Source organism: Oreochromis niloticus, linkage group LG11 (assembly GCF_001858045.2).
Source record: "Oreochromis niloticus isolate F11D_XX linkage group LG11, O_niloticus_UMD_NMBU, whole genome shotgun sequence".
NCBI classification, from domain to species: Eukaryota; Metazoa; Chordata; class Actinopteri; order Cichliformes; family Cichlidae; genus Oreochromis; species Oreochromis niloticus.
Window position 1 is genome coordinate 654,393 of NC_031976.2, and position 17,360 is coordinate 671,752.

At 39.8% G+C, this 17,360-nt stretch overlaps 1 protein-coding gene across 5 annotated transcripts in view; it reads left to right on the forward strand.

Moving 5' to 3' along the window:
* Positions 1-17,360, forward strand: part of grik2 (glutamate receptor, ionotropic, kainate 2) — a 318,702-nt gene that overhangs the window by 108,934 nt on the left and 192,408 nt on the right. For all 5 annotated transcript variants that reach the window (XM_019354545.2, XM_025911373.1, XM_005459403.4 and 2 more), the window contains exons 6-7: positions 7,308-7,361; positions 9,616-9,789. In XM_019354545.2, the coding sequence (XP_019210090.1) occupies positions 7,308-7,361; positions 9,616-9,789 (228 nt within the window). The remainder of the gene's footprint in view (positions 1-7,307; positions 7,362-9,615; positions 9,790-17,360) is intronic.

Genomic DNA, 17,360 nt, shown 5'->3' on the forward strand with positions numbered 1-17,360 from the left:
GTTTGGTAGACATTACCCACTATGTGTGGCTGTAACTGGAGCCATCACAATGTAAACAATAGTTTATTTTGACCTTTTGACCTGTAGCCTTTCTTTCTCATCCACTCTGTTGTATCTCAGTCTATAACCTTTCACCTCACCACTTCTGCTTCTCAGGCCTTTAACCCATTTTAGGTCTGAGACTGCTCCAGTGTAGTTTGCACAGTCTGGACTCTGCTCAGTTCAACTAAGCTTACGTCTCTGCTGTCGACAGCTAACAACCTTCTCTACATGTCCTATCATCATCTGCTCTGGTTCAATATTCCATCCATCACTCACTCAGCCCTGTAATATTTAATAATCCCTTATCTAACTGCAGTCTCCTGTTATCATGTTTGTTTATCCACTTTGAGGAATCAGAGCCAAAACACTTTATTTGTGATTATTATTTATTAAAGCATTGGTTGACCCACCCCCCGTCCAGGAAGCCACAGTCTGCGGTCAATCGGCTGCGGCCAACTTCCCAAAAGAGAGGGCAATCTGTCCCAACAGTTCACAGAGTGTTATAAGAGAATATTTAACATTTTCAAAATAAAGATTCAATTTTCAATTCAAACTCAGAATGTGCATCTATCTGACGGGTTAAAAGTGGTGGGGAGAAGCTGCTCGTGTTGCAGACACTCAAAACGAACAGCTTCTCGTTTTCTAAGTAATTATTCAATCAGTAAAACACTAAAGATTCTACTAAGAGTTTGAATGAGTTTGTACTACTGTTATTTATCTTATTTTTTACTCAAATCTTCTAATTTTATGATTCTCTTTTTTAACTTTCCTCATATCTTCCTATGTTTTTATATCTTTTGATTATCTTACATGTACCTTGGTCAACAGTTGTTGTTTTAAATGTGCTGTATAAATAAATTTGACTTGACTTTGATGTAAAGTGTGGAGCGCTGGTCTGAGCCTCAGAGACAGTAAGAAGCAAGCAGAGGGAGAAAAACCATGAAATTATTTAGAAGCTGATTTGATCCTTAATGGCTGTGCAGCTGTTATAACCTACAACACAGAAGCTCAATGATGACCTCATACAGCCAAATTAGACTAACACATATATAAACATTGACTCACCAAATCAGTGTATCACATAAAGAATCACAGCAATGCCAACAATGATCTCCTGAGCTGAAGCTTCTCCAGGCTTGTCAACATATTCCAGAAAAACATGAACCATGAACATGTGGACTGATCCGTGTGAGGGAGGAGGAAGGTAGTGACGTGGCATTTTCAAACCATATCGTTTTATCCTTCCACACTGAGAAGCAAAGTTTCCAGCTTACTTAGTTTATCTAATTTAAGACAGCTCAAATAAACTGAGTTGATCAGCTTTTCTAATAAAAGTACTGGTAACTGACTTAAACTGAGTTCTAATAATAAATTGATAAAAACAGAGTTCAGTCTACTTGATATGTTTAATTAAACACAATATTAGATTTTACAGTGTAAAAACAGACTGGTGCTGTCAGCATCTTAAAGTAGCTGTTAATATAAATAACACTGAATTGAATTAAACTGCAGGACTGTGGTAACTCACTTAACAAGCATTCATAATTCTCCTGCCTGAAAGATTTATAAAATATTGAGGACAACATGATTCAATTCCTGTTCTCTGTCACTCTCCCAGGGTTTTTAATCAGTGTCATACTGCTAGATTGCTGAGGAAGGTCAAGGCTGCCTTTCACTAATAATGTCAGAAAGAATCATTGCTAATGACAAGTAATGAAAGGTTTGAGCGTCTGATATTCTCATTACGTGACACACCAATTAGTTATAAGTACTCATAGCAATCAAGGTGTCCAAATACCTATGCGACCAAATACTTCCAGTTTGTGTTTTTGGGTTCAAAAACCAGAGATGTGATGCTCAGAGAAAATGTGCCTCCAACTTTCTGATACCCCTGACATGTATGGGATCACTGAGAGTTTGCTCAGGCAGCAGCTGTCCTTCTTCTCTCCTGGATCACCTGCAGCTTTGACAAATGTCCAGCAGATGTTTTATGTTAGTTTTTCGTTGTTCTTGAGTTTTTGAATTGATTGCTACACGAGAAACAATGTGATTGGACTTTTATCTAAATCTAAATAATATAAATATAATGTAATGTAAGTATTCCAGAAATATCAGACCCTTCTTATAATCATGTTAATACTGATGTGTAACAGCTATTTTAATTTCATTGAATGTGTTTTTCTGTTAGTTTGTTTTCTTTTCCCCAAAGAAAAAAGTTTCTGGCACTAAACTGTCATCACAGGATCCAGGATTTTGTACTATGTGAGTCACCAGTGAGTGGGCTGGTTTTCAGACTGAGCTGTGGAGTGTTTCTCAAGGTTTCTCACCGGTTATCAGCAACAACATCCCTTCATGTCTCCTTATACATGCACAGCTATAGTCTGTGGTTTGTTTATGTACTGGTGTAGGTAATCCCAAATGGAGTATACAGTCATCACCACACAGACAGGACACATACACAAGCAGCTCCTGATGATCCAGACCGAATAGCCACACAGTTAGTTTGGATCCTAACAGAATAATACAGAGTAGGGGTGCATTTTTTGGAAACACATTACCTTTGTAATGGTGTCATTACCACTGCTGAGTTTTGTTTCCTAGTACAATGTATGGCTGTTACAGACAGACGAGGGGAGACTGAGTCATACTGAGTATAAGCATGACAGAAGTTGATGCAAACCAAATTCTCTCCTGCTGACCAGATTTAGTTATACTTAAAAACTAAATAATATAATATTTTATATATATTAAATAAATTATTATTTATATAGTGCCAGATCTCAAAGTGCTTGATATTGTAAGGTAAAGACTCTACGATAATACAGAGAAAACAGAAAAAAACCAAATCATTTGAGTGAGTGAAAAAATATGAGTGAAGAAGAAACACTCAGTCCGTTGCGGGAAGTTTTAAACCCAATGTTAAAAGTAGACCTAAAATGTTCTGGTTCCACAGAAGCAAGGCTGAAGGCTCTGCTCCCATTCTAACCCAAGGAACCACAACAGTCTGAAAGTGAAGTGCTCTGTAGTGGTGATCCAGTACTATAAGGCCTGATTATTCAAGACCTTGTAGGCGATTATAAAAATTTAAATTTTGAATCTGCATTTAACAGATGGTAAATGGACTGATTCTTATATAGCGCCTTTCTACTCTCCCAGAGAACTCAAAGCGCTCTATACAACATGGTTCATTCACCCAACCACAGCCACTCATACAAGCACTTCTAAACTCAGGTGCAACTAATAAGCATTCGCACACGTTCACACTCCGATGAACGCATCGGAGGGCAAATTGGGGTTAGTATCTTGCCCAAGAATATTTGGCATGCAGACTGGAGGAGCCAGGAATCGAACCACCAACCTTCCAATCAGTAGCTGATCTGCTCTACCACCTGAGCCACAGCCACCCCAGGGAGCCAATGAAGTATGAGCAAATTATGCTGCAGCATTTTGGATCAGCTGAAGACTTTTCAGGGAGTTTTTAGGACATCCTGATAATAAAGAATTACAGTAGTCCAGCCTGGAAGTAATAAATGCATGAACTAGTTTTTCAGCGTCACTCTGAGACAGGATATTTCTAATTTTAGAGATGTTCACTGTGTTCCTCACAGTGTTACTGGAGGCCAAGGTAATGCCATCCAGAGTAAGAATCTGCTTAGATACCGTATTTCTAAGATTTTCAGGGCCGAGTACAATAACCTCAGTTTGATCTGAATTAAGAAGCAGAAAGTTAGCGGCCATCCAGGTCTTTATGTCTTTAAGACATTCCTGCAGTTTAACTAATTGGTGTGTGTTACCTGGCTTCATGGATAGATAAGTTAGGAGTAATCAGGATGCTACAACACCGGGCAGACGCTGCAAGGAAAGAAAAGGAACACGCACGCAAAGAAAGCCCGTACAACATGTGGTTATTCCAACTGGGCCTTCATCAAATCAGTGATTATGGATAGAAAAGGTCAGACACCAACTTGGGAAAAAAAGAATGATAAATGGAACAACAATGAAGTTTTAAAATCCCTATCTAGGCCCTTAACGCTCACTCACATTTTGCACAAGGTGATCTCAATAGGCCCCATGATGGGATGAGGTAAGAGCTCACAGTGGTTTCACCTCAGACCTCTGCTGAGAATGACCCACACAATTCTCAATAGGCCGTTTTAAGGGACAATCCCCACTAGGATTTAAATACCTGGGACTCTCCATCATTTGGTTTTAGAACTGAAGAAGCTTCTTCAGCTTCAAGAAACTGAAACAGTCCAGTCACTTTCATTCCACGCTCCTTAGACTACCATGACTCACAACCTATACAGACATAGATGTCATGATACATCTGCCATGAGTAATTCTTTTGTACGCAGCGAAGATTCAAAACTATTAACAAGATCATAATGTGGGAGTCTGCTGCTCATATACAAATTAATATGTCTTCCTGCTTTGTCTACAAAGCTGTGACATCATTTAAAGAACATTGAGCATCTTGTCTGCTCTTTGTGGGAGTTACGTTCTGCACGTTACCTGAAATTTGAAAATTGTTGAAATGTCCTCTTCTGTCCCAGCCACGCCTTCTTGCACTTTCAGGGGATACTTGGCCAGATGGGACGCAACATCTGTCCAGCATCTTATTGGTCTATGCATGATCTTCACACAGTTGGAGATGCTTGGATTTCTTCAAGGGTTGTTCTCATACTAACTCTTTTCACTATGAACTAGTAGAAGCTCTATTCTAAGCTCATGTTGGATATCCAGGTTTTATGCTCTTTGTCTTTTTCTAAGCCTTTGAATGTAACTCTGAATAAAGCAACTTGAGCCTTGAAATGTTCAGCTAACATATCATGTAAGTAAATAAATAAATACATACATACAGTCGTGGCCAGAAGTTTTGAGAGTGAGACAAATATTAGGTTTCACAAAGTTTGCTGCTTCAGTGTTTTCAGATCTTTGTGTCAGATGTTTCTGTTATAAAAGAATGGGTCGCCATGCCAGGGCGAATTGCAGAGGTCATGAAAAAGAAGGACCAACACTGCAAATATCTTTGCATAAATGTGACGTAATTGACAATAAAAGCCTTTGAAACTTATGAAGTGTTTGCAATTATGCTTCAATACACAATGCTTGGAGTTTGTCACAATTAGTAGGTTTTTGTTTGTTTGCCTCTTTGGGATTCACCCCAAGTTCTCAGTTGGTGTGGAGACTTTTCTGGCCATGGACCCAAAATTTCAGTGTTTTGTTCTCCGAGCCACTAAGTTATCACTGTGGCCTTATGGCACGGTGCTCCATCAGACTGGAAAAGGCATCGTTCTTCACCAGACTGTTCTTGGATGGTTGGAAGAAGTTGCTGTGGGTGGATGTTTTGGTTCTTTATTCATGGCTGTGTTTTTTGGCAAAATTGTGAGTGAGCCCACGCCCTTGGATGAGAAGGAGCCCCACAGATGAATGGTCTCAGGATGCCTTACTGTTGGCGTGAGACAGGACTGACGGTAGCGCTCACCTTTTCTTCACCGGACAATCCTTTTTCTACATGCCCCAAACAATCAGAAAGGGGCTTCATCAGAGAAAAGGACTTGACCTCACCAGGCCACCTTCCAAAAGTCTTCGCCTCGGTGTGCATGCAGATGCACTCACACCTGCTGCCATTCCTGAGCAAGCTCTGCACCTGCAGCACTCCGATCACGCAGCTGAATCATCCTGAGGAGACGGTCCTGGTGCTTGCTGGACTTTCTTTTGCACCCTGAAGCCTTCTTCACAACCACTGAACCTCTTTCCTTGAAGTTTTTGATGATCCGATTTAGGTGCAATGTCAGTATCAACACCATCCTTGCCTGTGAAACCCTTTTTATGTAATGCAATGATGGCCGCACATCTTTCTTTGCAGGTAACCAAGGTTAAGGAAGAACAATGATTACAAGCATCACCCTCCTTTTAACACACCCAGTCTACTATTCTAACTCAATCAGCATGAAATCATGATCTCCAGCCTTGTGCTCGTCAACATTCTCACCTGAGTTAATGAGAAGATTATTGAAATGATCTCAGCAGGTCTTTTTATGGCAGCGATAAAGTGCAGTGGTTATGGGTTTGTTCAGATTACGTTTATTTTCATGGCAAAGAAGGACTTTGCATTTCATCTGGTCACTCTTCACAACCTTCTGCAAATTGTTATCATAAAAACAAACTTTGTGAAAACCAATATTTGTGTCATTCTCAAAACTTTTGGCCACGATTATACATACAAATGTAGATTAAATGCTATGCTGATGTTGAGCTGACACCCAACATCTGTTTGGCTAGAATGCCTTTATACAGGGACGGGGACTGATCTTTATATGGTACTTTTCTGTGTAATGTCTGCTGTTTGTTAACATCACTGATTAGCTGACTCTATTTCTAAGCTACTATTAGCTAGGGCTGTTGCTCACTGTTGATGCTGGGAGCAAAAGAGAAGAACTGAGGCAAGGCATTATAGTAATTATTCGTCTAATAGATCATAAAACAATCTCACAGAACAACTTTAAACTTGTGCTTCTTTTCCTCAACAGCATGACAGTGAGAAGTCAGGTTATTGTCCACTAAAAGAAAAGCGTTAAATGAAAATGTGCCAGATTCAGACTCCGAATCTTGTGTGCTACAAGCACAATGAGCACATTTGTTTTTGCTTTTAGAAGATGTATTTAATGTTACAGGAACATATCCATGTTTGTGATGACATAATGCAATAACACAAACCTTTGCATATTCAGGGATTAGTACTCTACAGACTGCTCTGTTATTGAGAAATGTTGGTTCGTTTTACGTACCATGTTTACACTTTCACACATACAAAACAATAGTTTCACATCGGAAAAAGATGTTTTTGATTATTTGAAATAAAAACAAATCAAAACAGCTCTTTTACAATAGCTCCACTCTGCAGTGCTTAATACTACTTGTGAATGTTAGTTTGGTGATGCTAATGTTCCAGATGTTCCACAGCATTATGCATATTGTACTTTAGCAGTATTCTAAACGTACGATCACCCCGGGCGCTGTGTCCTGCCTCACATGGTTGTGTTTTTGCTGGGCTAAAGCAATGTAGCACAATATATGCCTTCTCACATTACATGGTAACACAGCGATGCAGCCTTACAAAACAGTGTGTGTGTGTGTGTGTGTGTGTGTGTGTGTGTGTGTGTGTGTGTGTGTGTGCAGAATATGACAAAACATTTTATCTGCTTCCTGATTTATTTATAAATCTCTCCCAATGTGCCCCCTTCTGTCACTGTCTTTCTTAGGCTCTTGCCATGGGGATGATGACAGAGTACTATCACTATATATTTACCACACTGGTAAGTAGAGTCAGAGACTGTCCTGCACAGTCATTTCTTCATCAGATCGAACTCATAGTTTCATATCACCATAAAGATTTGTTGCATGGTCAAAACATTAGATGGTGCAGCTTCTCAATCTTCATTTCATTTATTTTTCTTTCACTGGGTGATTCATTTTCCAGAGCCAAAGAAAATAATATCACACTACTTTGTAACATAAGGACAAAGAACGGTTCTTATCTTCTCTTGCTTTATCAGCTTCATTCCATCATATTTTTCCTCCTTTTTCTACTTCCTCTTTTTGTTATTGTTTGTCCATTTTTCTTACTTTGTATCTTTTTCTTGATTAATATTTGAGTCTTACTGTGTAAAAAGTGCTACTAATTCCACTCTGAGCTGTGGTTGCTGTTTGCCTGCCCTCTGACCAGAGGTTGGGCACAGAAATTGATAGTAAAAAGAATAGTGTTCACATTTTGGACAGAGAAGAAAGATGGTTTAAGAGAGGAGTGAAAGAAGCAGATCTGTCCACTGTGAACAGCCATCTTTGAACAGAGGGCGGGACTTACGACACCAACAGTCTGCCATCTATAATCCAGGTTTGAGATCACTCACATCTTGTGCCAAGTAATCTACATAGATTTAATGACAGGGTGAAGCAATGTCTCACAGTGGTTTCAGTTTAAACCTCTGCTTATAATGACCCACACCCTTTCTCATGTGATCAGGCACACGATCAGTAGTGTGTCAACGACCCTCTTAAGGAACAACTCCCACTAGGGTTTAAATATCTGGGACTCTCCACCGTTTGGTTTTAGAACTGAAGAAGCTTCTCAGATAAGAGATGAAACATCTTCAAGAAACTTGAAGAAGTCCAGTTGCTTTTCTTTTCAAGCTCCTTAGACTACCATGAGCTGGATGATGGAGAACCTACACAGACACATTTGTTTAGAGATATCAAAACTGAATAAATAAAATGCACTGTTGTAATTCTATTCATCGGCGCTTTGTTAGATGATTTTTCTTTCACAGTCCGGATATTTAATTAAATGATGTGGCAGATTAATAAAAGATGAGACTGAGATGATGACATGATTTTTCATCTGGTGATCCAAGACATCCAAACTTCACTGGGGCATCAGGAGAGGGGCAGGTGCATTTCTTAAACTATCTGCTCACATTCTTTGAGCCAAACAGCTTTAATTTTTTAATTTCAATGTGTTAATACAGCGCCAAATCACAACAACAGTCGCCTCAAGGCACTTTATATTGTAAGGTAGACCCTACAGTAATACATACAAAACATTTCAAATCTTCAATTCAGTCATTTCAGACATTTGGAACAGTATCTCTGCTTCTGGTACACATGGGGAAATTAAAAAGCTAACTTTCAAAAATCAAATTTCTTTCAGTCAAAATAAATAATATACTTTAAAAACTTTATATAAAACGGTTTTTGCCAGCCGCATGTACACAATGACAAGAGTATTTGGCAAACTGCTAGTGAACATACAGTGGGCCAACAGTGCTGACGAATGACAAATAACAACAACAGATGACATTTTCTTGATGTAATTTTTTAATTCATCATTATACTCTTTTCTAAGTAACTTAAAATTGAATTGAATTTCAATAAAATTGAATTGAACTGAAATTGAAATGTTGCTTTTCGTAATAGCAGTCCTTGACAGCTCGTTAAAATCTGTTACATTAGAGTTCATATGTATCCTAACCTTAGATCAAAGTGTAAATGCTCATCCTGGAAAGGCTGTTTGTGCTGTCAGGGATCAAAACGCTGTCACTCTTCTTCCCCTTCTGTACTTTACTTTTTTGTTGTGAATTCCCTGCAAAGAAAACGTACTGCAGATGCAATATTTGCTTTAAGGGTGTTTATTCTAAATTATCAGTGCATTTGTGGAATACCATAGTTCTTGCTTAGCACCATAACATTTTTTCTGTGTGGAAGTCAGGCGTAGCATAGAAGTCTGTTAGGTGGTGCAGGACATGTATAAGGACAGCAGTACTAAGGTGGGGTGTGGGGTAGGAGTGGCATATGGGCTCAAAGTTGAAGTGGGATTACACTGAGGATCACCTCTGACCCCCTTCCTTGTTTGCAGTAGTGATGGACAAGTTGACAGGTGAGTTGGGTTTGTTGAATTAAACCTATAATAGCCTGACAAACCTGTCCAGGGTACACCTTGCCTTTCAGCCTACAGCAGGGATAAGTGGGGATAAAATGATACATAGAGTTTAACATTGTATTTTTTCTTTCCAGGATCTGTTTGCACTGGACGTGGAACCTTACCGATACAGTGGTGTAAACATGACGGGTTTCAGGATACTCAACACCGAGAACAGCCAGGTGGCTTCTATCATTGAGAAGTGGTCCATGGAGCGACTGCAGGCTCCACCGAAACCTGACTCTGGATTACTGGACGGCTTCATGACTGTGAGTCTGGACAAAGTTCATGAATGTACCGATCCTTTTTTGAGGCTTTATGCTGTTATCTCTGCTTTCATAAGCACTTTGCCAGAGTTGTGTTTTCTGACATGCAGATGTGGACCCATGGTCAGTTATTTATTGATCTTTCCCAGAGACTGTTGTCATGGTGACGAAGGAAGTCAAAGGGTTGAATAATGACAATGTGATGCCGCAGCTGTAGACTTCTATCAGACTGAGACAGAGGTACATGAGTTGATGCTGTTGATTGCTTCTTCAGTTTTGTCAGCGCTCTAACCTTCAGTGTGATGATATGGTGCTTCCTTCTATGCAAGCTTGACGTTTTACTCACGATTGGCATGATTAAAAACTGTGTATAATATCTCCCAGTTCTCCTGGTTGTATATCCATTTAAGTAGGAGAAATGCTTTAGTTGAGAGTCATGAAATTTGAACATTTATGTAACTGCATCTCATGCACGTATTTCTTACTATGGTTGACCAGTTGGACAGTGGAAATAACCTTGCGATTTTCCCAGTGGTTGTCAGGCATCAAGTCACTAATGACATAAAACAGTGTTCTGGAAATGATAGACTTCTTAGGATGTATATTCGCTGGTTTCTCTTACTGTAATGTCCGAGGCAGCTTGCTGGAGTCAGGCGCACGACCTTTGTGACCCGAGTTCCAAACGAGTTCCAGGCGTGATGAGAAGCATCTCTGTCGCTGTGATCTGAAACGTCTCTGATCAGAGCACACCGTGTGTAATAGCTGTTCCTCCATACGGCTTACATACCACTCTCTTATCTGGGAACTCGGCCAAAAAGTGTCAAACCAGCAGAGACAAGGAATGGGAAGGGAAATAAAGTAATGGACAGAGAAATGATGGGAGGAATGAAAAAAGAAAAATGAAGATAGAAAGTGGGTGAAGGGAAGTTAGGAGTGAAAGTCCTTGTGTTATATTTCCACAATGACTGTTGAGGTGTTATATGTTAGGCCAAATGTAGCCATTTGGTCTGACGCCAGTTGGAACGTACTGGCAGCACTGGCAGCACTGGCAGCAGCACCAGCAGTAGCTGATGTTGGCTGCTGATTGAAAACATTAGATTGCCTCAGGAGAATAGCAGATTGTTTTTTTTTTTCCTAAGACCAACATCTTGCTGAGTCATGTTTCTGGATTGATATTGGAAAGTGGGTGTTACTCAGTTTAAGCTGTTTTGTTAGATTTGTGGTTCAATCAATAGTTTCCCACTTGAGACCTAAAATGGACTGTGTGTGTAATAACTGGACATTTTCACTGAACACTTAAAGCTTAGGGTGTTTTTATTGCTACTAGCTTCCAGCAGAAGCAGCAAGTCTTACAGTTGTGCTGATATCTCGAATCCATGGATAGAAAAACAAACAAGCTAAATAATAAGGCCTTTTCACTTTGCAATGCACCACAGAGATTCATCAGACAAATCAAGCTGTGCAGTTATTTTTGGATCAGTAACAGGCAAAGATTTATGTGTGTGAGGAGTGTGCTGTGACCCTGCTCATCAGTGAATTAATAGCTGATGTTAGCTGGGGATTGATTAATTAGACAAATGGCAATCAGTCAGCAGCTAAAGCATATTGACATGACGGGAGGCTCCACAGCTTCATTTGTGTGTTGTGTTTAAGGTTACATGTTGCATATCAAAATGACAACTTGAAACAAAATACTGTAACATGTTTTCTCGATGTTCTAAACAAGCATTACAGTTAAATCCAGATGATCATATTGAGTCCTGGACACAGTTCATGCGCTGCGGTATGGAGTCGTAAAGAAAACTCTGATGTCACTGTGTACAGTTTTTTGTTTGGGTCTTTACTCACAGCTCGGGATAATTTATCAAAAGGAACTCATGGCATTATGACATCAACAGTTAAGATCATAAATGTTTTCAACTTTGCGCCTGTACAACACCAGTGTGCATTTTTAATTACACAATCAAGATGTGAAGGAAAAGCAGAAGATTTGTGGTGGTATTGTTGCTGCTGCTACTAGCAGGATTGTGTTCAGCTTTCAGGATGATGCAGAGGAACAAATCTGAGTCTCTTGCATTTGTTTAGGATGTTTACTTAAGCAAAAAAGAGAATGTTACAGATCAAATAAACTGCTCTCATTTATCCACTTTATTCCACTCAATTTTGCACCGATCAAAAACTGTGTGCTCCACAGACCTCCTCCTCCACTCCACAGTATTAATGTACTACCTACATGTATGTCACCACACAAGTACCTAGAAAAAAGAAGCATTTCCACTATTTTGTGAGAGACATGTGGGCCTAATGTTACATAAACCTTATTTAAAAGTAAAAGCACTACATATTAGTATAAACTTATCCATGCCTTTGTGACCTCCAGATGAGATTATTGTAGCTCTCTCTACTCTGGACTCCACCTCGCTCACCTCCAACGGTTACAACTCGTTCAGAATGCTGCGGCTCGTCTCCTAACCGGAACTAGAATGTTTGCCTTCATGAATGGTAAAAATGGCCTGTATTTGTATAGCGCTTTACTTAGTCCCTAAGGACCACAAAGTGCTTTACACATTCAGTCATCCACCCATTCAGACACACATTCACACACTGGTGATGGCAAGCTACATTGTAGCCACAGCCACCCTGGGGCGCACTGACAGAGGCGAGGCTGCCGGACACTGGCGCCACCGGGCCCTCTGACCACCACCAGTAGGCAACGGGTGAAGTGTCTTGCCCAAGAACACAACGACCGAGACTGTTGGAGCCGGGGCTCGAACCGGCAACCTTCTGATTACAAGACAAACTGCCAACTCTTGAGCCGCGATCGCCACGTGACGCTCCATGACTCCAGTGCTCTCTGATTTACATTGGCTGCCTCTTAAATTTTGTATTGATTTTAAAGTTCTGCTGCTTACTTTCAAATGCCTAAACAACCTTATCTCACCGAACTCCTCAGTCTCTATACTCCCAGCCGTTCTTTACGATCATCTGGTCAGTTACTTCTGGCCCAGCCCAGGCATCGTCTTAAGACTAGGGGTGATCGTGCTTTTGCCTCTGTAGCACCAAACCTCTGGAATAGTCTTCCTGCTACCATTACAAAGCTATGCTTGGATTGCTGCCTCCTTATATTTGTACTTTGGTCACAAGGACAAATAGTGGTTCTTACTCCTTGCGTTCAAATGATGAGCTGCTGCTGTCTGATCCCCTTGTCCGCACAGAGTTGGGTAAGAAAGCCTTTGTCCACTCTGCGCCTTTTTCGTGGAACCTGTTACAGAAAGACTGGAAACTGACTGAACTGTTGTCTTTAAATGTTTTTAAAACTAAACTCAAAGACCTACAGACTGCCTCAATAATGTGTAATTGTTTTGTGTAATTTTTAACTTTGTTTGTATGTATTTGTTTGGAAATGTGCTGCCTCTTGGCCAGGACTCCCTTGAAAAAGAGGTTTTTAATCTCAATGGGACATTCCTGGTTAAATAAAGGTTAAATAAAAAAAAAAAAATTGCTCTGACTCCATTCAATCCTTTAAAGCACGCTTGAAAACTTACCTATTCAACCTGGCTTTTCTGACTCGCTAATTCTCACCGCTAATTAATTGCTGTATCATTACTCAGTTCTCCCTAGCTCTACTTATTAATGCCTTTGTTTGTTTTTCTATTTTACCTTGTTGTAATGACTTACTGTTCAGTGTAATCATTTACTGGTTATTCCTTACTGTGAAGCACTTTGGTGTACCCCCGGTTCTAAACGTGCTGTATAAATAAAATTGTATTGGAGATAACCATCGTAATTTGACTCTTATGAGGTTACCAGAGTTTAGGAGGGAGATGCCCTTAAAACTAACAAACAAAATAAAAGATTCAGGCAGTGACAGAGCATCAGGAAGGAAATACAGGAAATTTCCACGAGTTCTAGACTCATTCATGCAGTTAATAAAAACAGTCATTTCATTTTCTACCATGTATATGTGTAATATGTTTTTTTTATAAAAATGCCAATAATCCCTAAATACTTAATGCAAACTTTTTGTTTAAGAACTTGAATTGAATTAATGCTGAAAATGTTCACTTCAATCACATCTTGTTTGATTTAAAATCCCTTTAAGAAAAGCCAAACCTGTGCCACTGCAATATGTGGCGATCTTTAGGCACAGCATTTCCATGGAGTTCAGTCAAATTAAATTTCATCTTCTTCTGGTCTTCAAAATGTGCAAGGAGGTTATACTGTCTCATTATACATTATTTAATACATTACACCCCATGAGACAAGAGCTCCAGACCAGAGCAATCAATGGTCATTTTATATTTCTCCCATTTCCAAATAATCACATCAGCTGCGTCAGCTTCTCACCAAGGTTCTCGGTAATGGTCTTGTTAGCTATTCCAGCATTCTGCAGGTCTACAGTGTTGTCCCTGACATATTTTAACAGCTCTGTGGTCTTGCTCATGGTGATTATGTGGACAGGTGTGGTTTATACACATAATGAAGTGAGATCAGGAATATCTTTGACTGATTGACTGTAATCTATATGCCACATGGGCACACAGCCAATCTGTGGGAGCCAGAATTCTGGTTGGGTCAGAGGAGAGCAAATACTTATTCACTCAATAACATGCACATGAATGTCTAATTTTATTTATAACTGTAAAATGAGGTCTGATTCCATTTCATTGTGATGAGTTTCACCTCTTTGCAAAACTGAGCATTGACTGAGTCATTATGACTATTAGTTCTTTCATAATTCTGAGGACATTTAAATGAAGAGCTCAAGCTGAACATCCTGGCATCCATGGCAGATGCATTTACAAGACGATGACATAGCTGACAAGAACAGTCCAAGGCTGCATAACTCTACCAAGACTGATAATTCCCTCCACACATGAATTTTTTCAGTCCATCGGACAAGAACGAGGTTTGTGGCATTTTCTTGAAAAGATCGACACAATGCCTCAGATCAGGAAGATGATTAAATAAACTCATAAAGATTATATTATTTAGCAACTGTCAGTGTGGGACAAATCAGATAAATTAACTCTGCACCTCTTACCTTTATGTCACCTTCAATTAATCAAGTGGCAAAGAAACGCTGCTCTGAGTTGTGGCTTAACATGCACAACGTGAGTGACCTTACAAGCACCATAGCCTCATTACCATAGTGTCTCTCCTTGTTAATTGCCTTAGCTGCTGTCTGATTCACTGTGTGGCCTCCAGTTTTCAAAGTGGTTCAAAAAATACTTGGGCATGACTGTAATTACTGCATTTATTTCTTTGTCACAAGTTAGGCTTGTCTGTGCGAACAGGATGACCTTTGAGCCATCAAGGTCATCTCTTTGTTTGTTGCTGCTGCTTTGTATTCAGAGTCACATCGTTGCTGCTGAATCTCTTTTATTTGCATATTATCTTAAATATGCTACAGATATGGGTACATGTAAATGAGGCTGTGATGGAAAGCTATTTTCTTTTTGACAGATATTATTTAAAGTCAGATCCAGACATCAGACATATTCGTATAATCTGAGCTCCACGCGAACATGCGTGATGAACTCCAGGAAAGAATTGTGTGGTAGCGAACCTGCTTACATTTACTGTACAGAATGTATTTTATTTAAACACAGAGGATCATAATGCTATAACACACACACACACACACACACACACACACACACACACACACACACACACAGAGAAAAGAAACCCAGGAATCTCACTACGAAGCAGTCAACATGTAACATGTTGACTGCACAAATCTGAAGTATCCTTTAACTTCAATAATCTGAAGTATGAATGCTCAACATATGAGATACACTTTTCTGCTGTATTTACAGTTGTGTGATTTCCTATTTTTAATGTTTTTTACACATAAATTTTTCAGGTTATTAAACAAATTAAATATTAGACAAAGCTAAACCAAGTGAACAGAAAATGTAGTTTTTAAATGAAGGTGTTTATGATTAATGGGTAAAATATCCAAACAGTGAAACAGTGATTGTCCCCTAAACCTAATAACTGGTTGGGCCACCGTTAGCAGCAACAACTGCAATCAAGCCAGAGCCAATAAGTCTTTTACAGAGACATTCCCAGTTCACCCTCTCTGTAAGATTGGGTCTGCCAGTCTGTTCAGCATCTTCCCCTGCTCCTGATCCAACTCACCATCAGGTGGTGATAAGAGGACAGCTCAGTAACTGTGTTTACCTGAGTGTAGTCCGATGATACAATAACAAAACTGATAATCGACTTGGTCAACCCGCCTAGGTTGTCCTGGCGCCATGTGCACTTATGAACCCTTTGTAATGGACAAACTGTGGTTAGCAAAGAAGTCCGACAAGAGAAAACTACTTGGTTTCAGATGGGGCTCAGAATCACACCCCTCCAGGGGACACTGTCATTGCCCACGTGAGCGTTGAAGTCCCCAGCAGAAGAATAAAGTCCTTGGGCGGAGCATTCTCCAGCTTCATGGTGGAACAGGTTCCAACCCATCTCCATGAAACTGGTTCCAGAGCCCGAGCTCTAAGGCTAAGTATATGTAGTTGGCATTTCCCAATCTCACACACCAGCTCCGGCTCCTTGCCCACCAGCGAGGTAACAGTCCATGTAACACAAACCAAACTCTACCTCCTGAGTCCCAAACGGTTGATTCTGATCATCTGGTTGTAGCGTTTTCAGTGGGAGAAACATTCTTCTTCTTCAGTCTCTACCTCCTGAGCCACAGCTACCCTGTTAAGAGAAATGTTGGATTTCATCCTTTGAATGAGCCTAGTATGAGACTTGTCGTTTCGCATGCAAACATGCTTAAAACATGGAATGCAAAACGTATTGGTCAGCTCTTTGGCATAGGATAGCAATGGACCTTTCTTTGTCTGACCAGCCTAACTGGGACTTTCAGGTGGGGTTTGTGTCACTCAGAGATTTGTTTCTTTTTAAATTCCTGTACCAAGTTTGCTATTTGGTGGCTCAAAGACTCTGAGATCAGATCTTCCTTCCTTCTCTCAGATCTTACTAAATGTGGATATTAATCCCACAGCAGTATCTGAAGGTTCACGGTTTTCACAGTTTGATGAAAAAGTGAGTCGTCTTATATTGTACTTATTTATAAAGAATTAGATTTTGGGGGGTGAACATATGTTTGTCTTCCTTTAGCTGCGCAAAAGAAAAGTTAAAAAAGACTAGATTTGATGTACTATTAAACTTTGGATGATGTTTAATGGTTTTAAGCTCAGAAGTCTCTGATGGGGTACTTAGCTCAAATGCGCCAGTTGCCAGTATGATTCATCATGAAATTGTGTCTGTGCAGTTATTCGGTTACATTTTCTTGTTTATTTATTACTCTTACTGCTGTTTATCTTCAATTTGAAGCAGTCATGTCATGTGACGATAGTGTTGAAACATAGCAATTATCTTTACCCTTCAAAATAACAGATGGCTTTGGAATTATCTGTCAAGCTTTTAAAAAGTGAGGAAATAAACCCATGGGAGTGTTAGTTTATCTCTGCTTCTTGAGATAGTATGTCAGTTTGGTTTGAGACACAAAGAAAAGCTCAGGTACAAAGAAAAGAAAATCCAGTATCATATTTTAGTTC